General features: G+C 31.6%; 1 protein-coding gene across 1 annotated transcript; it reads right to left on the bottom strand.

Moving 5' to 3' along the window:
• Positions 1–6123: 6123 nt before the first annotated feature.
• LOC106124077 (uncharacterized) lies at positions 6124–6786 on the bottom strand. Its single transcript, XM_013320531.1, has one exon. The coding sequence runs from the start codon at positions 6772–6774 to the stop codon at positions 6502–6504; it is 273 nt and encodes a 90-aa protein (XP_013175985.1). The 5' UTR covers positions 6775–6786; the 3' UTR covers positions 6124–6501.
• Between the last annotated feature and the right edge of the window lie 6176 nt (positions 6787–12962).

Genomic DNA, 12962 nt, shown 5'->3' with positions numbered 1-12962 from the left:
GTATGCGCCGGCGTCAGCGCACTGACTGGAGTCACCGTGTGCAGTTCTGTAGGTCCTCCGCCCTCCCTCCCGCGCCCCGCGTACCACGCCGCCCTCCCCGTCGCTTCACTTTCGCACGGTCGCGAACTCGTCGCGACACTAGTTTAATTGCAACCCGCCCGCTGCACTCAGAACCGGATTTATTGTCTCCCGCCCGTCGATATCAGCACCGCTGCCGCTGCCGCCGCCGCCGCCAGCACTGTCGCAGGTCGGCTGTTCGTAAATTAGCATCAATAGGCGTGTGCTTTTAACTTATGATTTTGGTCATCGTTCATCGACGTTTGGACCAGACAGTAATTGCTTGTTGAAAAGTATGAGATATGTTTATGTCTTTTCTAATAAAAAAACGACTCGGATTTTGTATAAAATTTATTTCGTGTTAATAATAATAAAGTATATTAATTGGCATAAAATAAACTTGACTCTAGCGAGCTTCTTTCGAGCTTTATTTAAGAGCGTTAAAACATGTTCATACAAAAGACATCAACGAGTCATAATTTAAATCAATACTAAAACTTGTTCTCCCATTTCTTTCTGTAGGTTATGTAGGCCTCCTAATTTTATATCAGAAATATCAAAAATATAACATTTAAATTAAACTAAGAAAATTAAAAAAAAACAGCAACAGGCTATCTTGAAGCCAGTTTTTGCTTAATTTTTAACTTAAAATTTGCTCCCATTTTTTTCAACGTATTTTCAACTGATGATATGAAATGATAGGTTACCGATCGTGGACGTTGTTTCAGTAGCACTTGCTTTAAGATACAAATAACGGGGCTCAGTTATTTCAATTAGCAAAAAGTAAAGCTGTTGGGTGACTATACAACTTGCCTGGCCGCTTACCTCTTACGAATTCTTGTTTTTAATTTGCCATAAAGCGATCCTTGGGCAGTTGCATGAGTGGCTCACATATTGTATTAGACGTTAGAGTACACGGACGTAGTTAGGTTCTTTACAAACGAATATGAAGTGATAGTGAAGTTTCCAGAGAATCATCATCAACCTGCCCTTATCCCTATTGAGGGTCGGCACAGTATGTACCACTCCTCCATACATAGCAACCGTCATATCTGAATCTACCCCCTTACTACGCATATCCTCTTTCACACAGTCATTCCATACTTTTGAAGTTTCCATAGAATATTAGTTAAAAGGTTATGGGCATTAATGATGTATGATCTAATTTTATATGTGGTATTAATCTTACATTTATAAGAATACTAGATTTTGTAAGCTTGCTTAGGTTTTGTACTTAAAATCTTAAATCTTACACAACTACAGATTATAACTGTATAACCATTGTCACCACTCGTCTTTATCAATTCTTTGACAAAATGACGTCATCATTTTTTACAAATGATTTTAGTTGCCTATATAAAAACTGGTTATGGATTGCATTGAACAAATATATGCAAAAATTTTACACAGAGATAAGCAGCAGTACGCTCATTAGGGAGATAGATAAATCGCGTGGCCGTTAGAAGCCGCTGCGTATAAATAGTTGCATTCAGCATTGAACACCGTTAAACTACTGCATCTGATCGCCGAGGCCGCTTTCTTATGCTGTATGTAAATCCTGCTCCGCAAAGTCACGCAGCGGTACTAAGAAGTCCAAGCTAAGTTATACTGATATCACTAAAATTTAAGATCACCCAATGATGTAAATTTTAACAACCGTGTTGTTTATTGAGACGATTGATTGCGTTTTATTGAACAACTACAAGAATAAAGAAAAGTAAGTGACAGTAACTTAACTAAGTTAGATATATTGAATTTGCCTACACATATAGAGAAAGATTGAAAAAAGTATGGATGGATTGTCTAAAAGTGAACATGCGTAGGAAGGTTGGTCCAGATATGACGGTTGATAGAGATGGAATAGTAAAACATACTGTGCCGACCCTCCATAAGGATAAGGGCAGCTTGATGGTGAGTAACTTATGTAAATGACTCTACTCTAACTCTTCTGTAATATTTCTCAAGATTGTTAAAACATTTGGTTTTCACAGCTATGTCACCTGTACAAAAAAAGGTTGTTTCGACAACAGATCAGTACTATTCACGGTTTTGTTAATAATTCAACTCATTAAAGCCGTACGCTTTAGCTCACTTGATTTATATTACACAGTAAATTTACTCGTTAGCTGCTAGTAGAAAATTACAAGAAAAACATTACAAGATGTACACTGGCATGGTACTAATTGCAAGTTGATTGAATGGTGATCGCGACGGGAATTATAGTGAAGGATTGTGGACAGGAATGTTGGCAGGCCTGAAGCTAGACGGCGTGGTGCCTGTCACACATATCAAACTATTTACACTTACACTACGTAAACACATGAGAATTGTTTTTAAATGTGATATTATTCTTTGATAGATTTAAAGATTTCCGCCGCTCCATTTATCAAATCGACACCAACGTAATTTTTTTTCTATGTAAATTTAACATCTAACAAGAAAAACTGTTTCCAATGTATTATATAATTTGATTAATCTAGGTGAAGTCTAAACTTATTGAAATCATACAAATCTATTATATCAAAAACAAAAAGGCATCTCCACCGTTAGGTTTATTAATGTGGGTTTACAAAATGTCTTTGAAATTATTATAATATTTGTCTCTCCATGTAACAGCTCGGTCAATATGATCGCCAACATATCACATAGAGCTGTCACAATATAGTTTTCATTGATAAAATGAGTTGAATCATATGAAGATGTTTGCGTCTGGTCATACAGGAGCGGTGAACTATGCAGAGTGCAGGCTCCGGGCTGCGGGGGATTGGAGAGCGGGGCGTGGGGCGGGGGTGGTCAGAGCTACCGCCGCAACCAGTTTATGTTTTAAATTCGCGATAAAAAATATCTGCAGCGGCGTGTCATTAGCCGAACGGTGTCCCCCGCCCCGCCTGCATTTATTAATCTTATTCGGAGAAATCGGCGCATATCCCCTCTCCCCGTGCCCCCCGATACCCACATGCCCTGTCACAGTAGGGATGTACTGTAAGGAACGATAATTTTTTTTATAATATCCATACTTGCATCTCCATTAAAGCCTCCATAAAGAAGTGACAGTATGAATAGACACATGATAAATTTTGTAATTCGTTATAAAATACAAGTTGATTTTTGGCTTGGATAGGTCAAAGGCCCAGACCATTATTATAATATTAAAATTCTCAGACAGAAAAACCTGTTCGAAGCAGACGACCTTACATATGTAAGCAGTTACTTTATAACTAATATTATAGCTTACCACTTAATAAAACTTAAATATGTCAACAAGAGATACACTGTTTGTTTAAACCACAAACATATTGCATTGCAATGTTGAAGCTATTACGTGGCATTGCCAAAAACAGTTGGCACGATGCTGCCTCCGTAGATTAAGCTTGTAGAGCTCCAGACTACATGCCCTTTCCAACAGTAACATATCTTACAAAGCTTAGTTACGAAGTTACGTTGAAAATTCGAGTAATGTAGAGGATGTTATCTTAATTTTGACACAAGCGAGTAAATATAGAAATTGTATGAGGAAGATGAAAATTACATCTTGTGATAGGTATCTATCTAATTTGTGTATAACATTTTCTTAAGAATTTCTAATATTCATAAGCATATCCTAAAAAAATTACTATCCTAAACAATTTGTCGCCAACGTAATTTTGCATCACATTAAAAGTCAACTTTGTATCCAAAAATAGAGCACAAGTAAATATGATTTGTTAGTTATTACCAAACGTAAAGTGAATTAAGAGTTACATACAGACGTCACATTTCCAGATGTTTGTCGTAAATAACCAGTGTCGATGTCGACCATTCTGTCATATCATAAAATACGACCGAATAAAATTAAAGCAAGTCAACAATCTACTTTACTACCTAAATGTATTTTTAAATTAAAAGCATATTTTTATAATAAATAATTTTAATTTTTATCTAAGTTGTCAAACCAGCATTACTTCTAATAATGTAACATGCATTATAACAATTCATTAGGCTATGTTAATTTTATCTTATTATTAGCACAATTATTTACGTATGTTAAGCACTGATTAGAAACACGGTACTTAGATGGGCAGTCACGTGTTATATTAGTCAATTAGGCTAACAAGCAGGACTTAGGCAAATTGCCTTAATCAACTATGCATAACATAATTATCTCTAAAAGCAATATACTATGTAGAGCATGAATTTGTCAACAGATAGTGTTGCACTGCAAATTATGTATTTGCCTACAATAATATTTGACTATATCAAACAGTAAAATATTTAAAGTCAATGTTATAAAGCAGCTTGTCAAATGCAATTTAAATCATTGTCGATATTAATAAATAATATCGATATTACATCAGACAGCACTATCCGCGTCCGTTCACTCACCGTGCGACATTACCTTGAATATGTTACATACATAAATACGATATGCAGGTATTATAAATTTTTAATAAAAACCAGACCCGACCACGCTGAATTTGAGTTAACTCAAAAGGGACTTTTTATTTACTGTAATATTTTGACCACAAGTTCATTTTAGCGTTGTTGAATATCGCGTTTGATTTTCACATTATTTTGTCATCGGTTTTATGTTGATTACTTTTTTTAATGTGTATTTATTGTTATTGTATCTTTTTTATATATGCAAATATATTAATATACGTTAATTTGTTTGTTACCTTTTAAAATGCAGCGGATCTCCGGTTCCATTATTGTATCAAATTTCCATTGCGAAACACCTAAAAATACTACTTTCTTTGTTTTTTTTTAGAGAATAATAGAGATAACAAGATGTCTTTGTATTTATGAAGTTTGAACTCGCAATGAACGTAACTATAATATTAATTAAGTATGATGTAAGCAAAATAATTTTAGTTGTACCGATTTATAGATAAATTTATTCACTACTATCTTTTGTTAACGACAACGATCAAGCAAAATTAAAAAAAACTATGTGTTGTTCCAGACTATGTTCTACATTTATACCAAATTTTAGCGAGATCCGTTAAGCTGTGGAGATACCTTCAAACAGCCTAACATTCGCGCTTTAGTTAGATCATTAATAAAAATTACTTATCATTTTTTTTGTCAATTTAAAGCAAAAACCGTGTGAATATAAATTTGGGGAATTCTTCGCAGCGAAACTTATTTTTAATGGACGATGTAATTGAATTGGTTCCGCCAATCAGTGTGTTCTGATGTAACACAATACCGTTACGTTTGGACAAAATAACCGTATATTTTAATTAATGGCAATTGAATATTTTTTGAGGTCTTTTTTTAATATTTAAAGCTGATTTCTTTGTATAAATTTTACCTTTGTATTTACATCTGATTTTATCTTTTTAGCTAAGGTTTTCTGTACTAAGACTTTTATTTTTTTAAGTGGTATCGGAAAGAATTACAACTATATTAGGAATATACCTGAATGAACACCCTGTATGCATGAATATTTTAATGTGGCGAAAAGTTATTTATATCTGCCTTAGTTTTTAATACATGTTGCAGTATTAGTGTTAATTTGTAAAAGTTCTAAGGGTTAGAACAGTCTTTATCCAATTATATTTTTAACTATTAAGATAGAAAACAAAAAAATGACTTCAATTATTTGATTCAAAGCTGAGCGAGAAACACCTCCTTCTTATCTTTGAATCTCTTTGTAAATATATCTCAGAGTTATAAAAAATAAATAAGCATCATAAATGAAAAACATTATTTTTTTATTGACATTTATTTACAACCTAATGAAATACACAAAATTATTGTAAATACAAAGTTTTTATTTTACCATTAGTAGTGTATAAACATATTTCAATATGCAATATATGTTCTTTTAATTCTCCAAAGAACTCCGAGGTAATAACAGTATAATGCAAAAGATTCTGTTCAGAGGAATATCAACCAAGTTGCAGAAACTTTTGTTTATGAATAATTGTTTTAAAATTACACATTATTCTTGCTAAACTTTACTCGGGTGAAAAATATAGTTGTCTTTGTTTTTTCAAATAATATGAGAGGGATCAAAATATTATTTTAGTTATAGTGTGTTTCTTCACTTGCTGATCAATCGGCCTCAGTATTGGTGGACACAAATAGTCCAATAGAACATAAATCTAATAGGGCCAACTGATTAGCGAAACAAACACCCTAGTTATGCAGCAATACTTATTATACTTGCAACTTTCAATTCAATAGTCACTTTTAAAACAATACATACTTGCATGGTTGATTATATGTAAACTCAACATGTAAATAGAGTACTAGTAGCATATTTTACATTTTACTCCTAATTATTACAGTAATTACAAATTACACCTCACCATTGGAACAATCATCCAATAACTAGATATATATTGTGCAACTTTTTTAATTTCCAAGTTTACGTTGCAAAAATAATGTTTTTATTTTTTAAATTTTCACTTTGGTTACAAACACGTCGTCTATAAAAATAGGATCTTACTAATTAGGTTATTTTGAGGGCACAGGTGCAGTAGGCGCTGCTGCGACCCTTTGTTGCGCGGCAGATAACTGAGGCGTGTCTGTAGCCAATGCTCTAAGTTGCTGTTCAGCCACTGCGTTCACCATCTTTGTTACCTTTGCCTTCATCTTATTTTTTTCTACAGCATTGTTTTTACTCCGAACTGGTGCATTGCTACGTTTTGTCACCGCTTTCCCTTTATTTTTCTTGGCTTTAACACCAGATGGTAATTTACTTTTCACTTTAAGTTTTCCTTGGGCCATTATTTTTATCTAACTAATTAAATAAATTAGAAAAAATATAACGCAAAATAACACCAGCTCACAAAACGTGATTGTGACATTGACATTTGACATTGACGTTTTACTCTAACTTGCCTTATAATAAATGTAAAACGTCAAAAGTCTAATCTAATCGATTTTAATCGAATGATTCTTTTGATCTCTGTGTGTTTTAATTTTAGTAAATTTTAATTTTACTTATTAGTTAACAATACGCTATTAATTTACTAAACCATAACAATAATTTTTTGTCAATACGAAAATAGGAATATAAATAATGGTTTCAAATTACAAAAACTCTTTACAAGAATTTTGTGTAAAATCGATATTGAATGTTATAAAATATTAGAAAGATCTACGTGAATATAAATAACTCGAATACTAAAAGTAAATAGCGAGATAAATAAGCTTTATCACTCTGTATTAAACTTTCTAGAACGAAAAGCTTAAGTCGCGCTTTAACACTGATCTCGTCGTTATATCAAAGAATTATGGGTGATTTCCGTTCACCTCCTTACGTTAGCGACACGAAACTTGTATGAAAACGAGGTAGTAAATTATTCAATATTTTGTTTAGTAGATGTCTTTTTCCATAGGAGTTACAGTTAACACCATATTACGCAATAATAAAGAATGATTACTAAATTATTACGTAATTGATATTTAACATCAATTGAACAATTTTATGAAACATGTCTGAAAAAGGAAATTGATTAAAAGGCAGTAAATTATTTTCACTCCATCAGTTTTTTCCGTTAGTCATATTTATGCGGAATTAATAAAAATAAATGGACAATAACGCAGCAATTAATTTTATACAGGCAACTCCACTTTACAATTAATGTTCCGTGAAATGGACTCATCCAACCCTTACTAGCACTCGAATAATTTGTTAAAGAATTTAAAATAGATTACTTTAACTATTATACGTCATAACATACTATAAAAAGCTGGAATATGTTTCATACAAGTTTTTAAATTAGTGCAATTTTACGGCAAATAATTCAAAATTCAAGCACTAAAAGTGTTACAACATGATGACAAGCCAACTTCATATACGCCAAAATGCATAAAATTCTCCAAACCTACGTAAAAATGATCTTTTAAAATTGCCTGACCATAAATTCAGAGCAAAATTTCACAATCGTGTTTTGAAAAATTACTAAAAAAAAGCACTTCAAGCCGAGCTTCTATCTAGGTTTAATTTCCTCGGCGGTGTTTCTCTGAGATTAATTTAGCAAAAGCGCTGCTGTGCGAATTCTTCATCTAGTCAATTGCTATTTATGTACACGAGATGCGCCCAAGAGATTACATTATTATGTTACAAAATATTAACCTAGCTGTAACAACATGAGATTTAAGCTGTTAGAGTTGTATTCAGTAAAGCAAAATCAGCAATTGGTGTTTAGAATCTTCAAAAATTGTTTATGGGTATGTTAATTCTCAATGTTCATTTGATGATCATTTAAACAAGCAAATGATTCAATTTTATCGCGACCAAGTTAACAGATGTAATAATACGAATGCGCATCCTGCGTTACTCCGACCGTATTACATGTTTTATGTTCATCTAAAATAGAAGTTGTTTTATGAACAACTTTTTTTTCTTTCATTGGTAGCGCGAGTTAGATGTAATATTTGGTACTTATAATAGTTTAATTAAATTGATGTATGTTTGTAATAATAGTTGAGAATTCAACAAAATTATAATGTAAGTGGTAGCATAATTAGAAAGGCCAGTTTGAACCTAGCTCGTTATCCCGCCTAACGTTGTAATAAAGAGTGCACGTGCTCCTAACAATGTGGCTCAGCTTGCACAACTTATAGCGGTCATTTAATTAATAATAATTAATCTGCGACCTTAATTAAAACTCCTCGTATGTAAATAAAAATATGCAAATATATTTTATTATTTCGGTGAACAGAAACAAAAGAAATTTATTCTCTTCATTACGATACCATTTTCTTCCTTGTATTTCTGTTGATATTCTGATTAAACTAAATCGATTAATCGATTGACTAATCAATCGAATCAAGCGAATCGATTAAAAATCGATTATAAATCGACTAAGAAATCTGTGTAATACCATCTAAATATTTTTGAGGTTAAGATATATTCAATTTAATATAAAATTTTTAAAAAGAAAAAATAAGACAATAAGAATATTTATAAAGTATTAAGACCTTAATATAGTTTGCTCCATGCATCGTTAAGCTCTCCTAAGTGTTTCAATATGTCCCTAGACACGTCTAGAAATTTATGAGCGAACTTTCATACCCGCTTCTCATATTGATCTTAGCTGGAATTTTCATTTCACAAAACTTGTATTTCTTTACTACGAATATTTAAGTTAGTTGTGTATTTTAAATATAAAGTTTAAACCAGTTAACTCTGTTAAAACGCTATATAGACTAAAGCGAACAAAACCGTTTGCTTTGTAATATCTATCTTACGAAACTGTATATTCAAATTATCAGTTACTGTGACTGAATATTGCCCGTTTCTTCGATGTCACTATAAGAGGTTTTGTTCTACTACTAAAATGTATTTAAAAATAACACAAAAATAACGCACAGCTTGAGACAACTGAAGCAAAACTGGAAAATACGTACTATTTTTCCGTTCATATTTTTTATTTAAGTTCAAAAGGATAGAAACAAAAGGTGTCTTCGCAAAAATTCGTATCCGGCGAAAAGTAATGGTCGTACTTATTGTCACTTTTGGAAGTTATTAAACTCTGTTAGAGTTAAATTGGGGTAAGAAGACGACAGAGTTTTTTTTATCTTATTCTCAGGCATCGTAAAAAGAATTCGAACTATTCTTTATGATTTAAGATATTTTATAATTTAATTTTTATTCTTCACATCTTATTTCTTACTTTCTTACTTATTATTGCTAATGTTTAGATGGATGGGTGGATGGATGGATGTTTGTTTGAATGTATCTCTAGAATGGCTACAAGCATCTCGATAAAATTTGGCATTCACATAGAACATAGTCTGAAAGAACATATAGGCTATTTTTTCCCGCGCGGACGGAGTAACGGGCGACAGCCAGTTTCCCATATTTGCTGAACAAATTGTCAATTAAATTATACAAATTGCATATTGTTGACATTTCAAATTAACAATTTATCAATGTCATGTAAATAGAGAGCAAAGTAAATAACATTGTTGATGCCTGCACTGCGCTTTTATAAAATACGTTGCCGGACCAAATCATTTTAAAGTTTTCATTGCAAAAACACTGTTTTGATACAAACTTATTTTTTACTATTTTAAGTTCAAATATAATATTATCTTAATGAAATCTTTGCTATAATGCAGATGTGTGTATTTGCTTAAAGCTTTTTTTTTATTTCAAAATTATTACTACGCTTGTTTTCCTTTTTTTAATTTTAGTTTTACGTGCTTAATACGTACCATATTCAGTTTATTCTGTAAGTAAATATATGTGCAGTTACATTTATCATTGTATACACATACACTTGAGCTTAATTAAGTAATGAGTGCTACGGGCTACAGGGCGTAGAGCTCTCGTAGCGATGACACTGTTTGTTATCGATACATTATGAATGAAATGAAAACAAGCTCAATTCAAGTACCACACTTGAATAACAGGAAATAATCAATTGAAAAGCTGCACCTCCTCTACATAAATAAGGAGCATTGATTGTGTGTCTTCTTTATGTTTTTAATACATTGATCTGTTTGATATGAAAATTTGGTAGTGTTCTTTGAACGCTTGGAGGCATAAGATGGTTTCTTTCTTAAATATTTAAATGATCTGTCAAATATAAGACTACGTTTCCCAATAGTGCTCTGTAGCAATAAAACTAATATTAATAATTCCTATATGTACAACAAAAAGCTTTGGAGTAACTCGTTAAAACCAGATTAATGCCCATGTTATACGTTACTCTGCTCACTAGCCAGACGTTTTTTTTAATATAAAAATGTGTGTAGAAAACACACAATTTTAAATTAACTTTATTTCTGCAGACCGAAAATTTGAAGTATTGTTTTAACCTACGATGTTTAAGTAACCTTATTTAAAAATGAAAGGTAAGTTAAGTGTGCTCAGGTTTTTTAATTAAAACTTTTTAATTTCATAAAAGTTTTCGGTTTACGTTCACTTTTGAAGGTTGGGAAGGGATGTTATAATTATAGCTGACGAGGCCAAATTGTAAATTATATACGTGCTATTTATATAATCACTAATTATTTATTATATTTAATTTAACTTTATATTACCAATACATTGTACATCGGCAACGCATCTGCGGTTCATCTGGTATTGGAGATGTCCATAAGCTTCGGATCAATTGTTGTTAACGCGATTCGCAGCTCGTTAGCCCCCTTCTCCTATCGAAAAAAACTGGCGAAATTCATTTTTTACTAAAAGTTATGATCGATGTCAAAACCAGATCAAATAAGACCTTTTTTTATCAAATAGAAACATAATTTTACTTATTTTATGATGTGATTCGTCGAAATTACCTCTGATTAAAAAATTATCAATCATAAAATTGGTAAATTTCATTTTCTGTGCTCTTCTAAAGGTCAAAAGCGGCAATTTGTATGAACAAAAAGGGGCCAAGTCGTTTCACGCCAGGAGGGTTAGAGTGTTACAATTCATTCTTCATATATTATAGTAGTTCTAAGTTCGTAAGAAAGTAATTTACCCGAAAATAATATGGTGTCTTATATCCTTTAACTACACACATAAAAAAATGTAAAAAAAAATAACTGTGGTAACTTACAGTATAAATAATATATATATATAAAAAAGGCTACTGACTTAATTTCCTTCAATTTCTTAATAATTTATTTGGACAAAGTAACTCATTTTGTCGGTCGAAATAAATCTAAAAGATGTTTTATTAACTGTACGTGTTTTAATAACACGTTTAAGGCAATAATAAAAATCTTTCGCAAGATATTCCTTCATTTCATATAATAAATACTTATTACAAACACACGTAACAAATTCAATTACAATGCGAACATTTGCTTGGATTATAACAGCGACTATACGTTGGGGATATGTAAAGTCATAATCCGTTCCTAATTACACAAACGGTTGCCTTTTATTAGCTTCGAGAACTTGATGATGCAATTAACGTTCGATTGCTCTCACATTCCAGACCTCAATAAACACGTGTATCCTTTCTCTGAAATGTTATTACTCCTTTTACACATATCTTCAAAACTAAAGTAAATTACTAACCATAACAATCCAGTCTAGCCTCTTTCAGATTATTAGTTTTAGACATTATTAATTAAAATCCTTTGGCGCGAATGGCTTTCATTACCAAGTCAAGTGTCAGATTCATTAGTGAGAGGTAACATGACATTTTAGTAAGGCTAATGTTGTGCCAGTACACCGGCAAGTGTCGGATTTTCTTCCTAACATTAGATACATCAAAAATGCCAACTATGTTTTTTAATAAGATTTTAGCAACGTTTTACAAAGATTCCATCTATTGAAATTGTAAAAGAATATTTTATATCTATATTATTCTTTGTATATATCGCAAAGATGAATCTGTTTCTCTTAATAAAAGTACAGATTACAAGTGGTTTCTAGATCTACATACTACACACAATCTAAAACAACAAGAACAATATTAAATATTTATCACAGTTTGAAAACAACATTAGAACAGATTGTTCTTAATAGTTTGTGTTCTAACTAAGATATTGTTCACATTCAAACAATCATGGAATGTTACGACTTCCTATTCCATTTTATACTTACGTCTATGTTGTAGTTTTTTATTTATTTATTTATATAAACAAGGAATAAAACACAAATTTACAATAAAAGTGTCTATAAACCCATTGTGGGTTTGTCCAGACACTTTGGTACTACGCTATGAAACGGTAGGTAAGTTACATTTTTTTTTGTTTACAGCAAATTAGTGAGCTCGCTCATACCATCACATACAGGGTGCACCTAATAGTTAAAGTGACTAAATGTGTACTTCTGCAAAAGATTTGTTAAGATTATTTATATTAAATCTTTTCTTAATGAGAAGACAGCATTCTATTATTCTAATTTAAAAAAAAACGACAATTTCTTCAAACTTCGGTAATTTGTTTAAAAATGTAATCTATTCAGCTATAAAGTTCATGAAATAATTTATAAGTAAAGTTAACAAATTTTA

The sequence above is a fragment of the Papilio xuthus genome, unplaced genomic scaffold, assembly GCF_000836235.2.
Source record: "Papilio xuthus unplaced genomic scaffold, Pxut_1.1 DF825946.1, whole genome shotgun sequence".
NCBI lineage: Eukaryota > Metazoa > Arthropoda > Insecta > Lepidoptera > Papilionidae > Papilio > Papilio xuthus.
The sequence above is the reverse complement of the archived record's forward strand: the minus strand, read 5'-3'. Positions and strand labels throughout refer to the sequence as shown.

Excerpts from the sequence above, each read along its gene's own strand:
- LOC106124077 (XM_013320531.1), bottom strand. The coding sequence starts at position 6,774 with ATGGCCCAAGGAAAACTTAAAGTGAAAAGTAAATTACCATCTGGTGTT.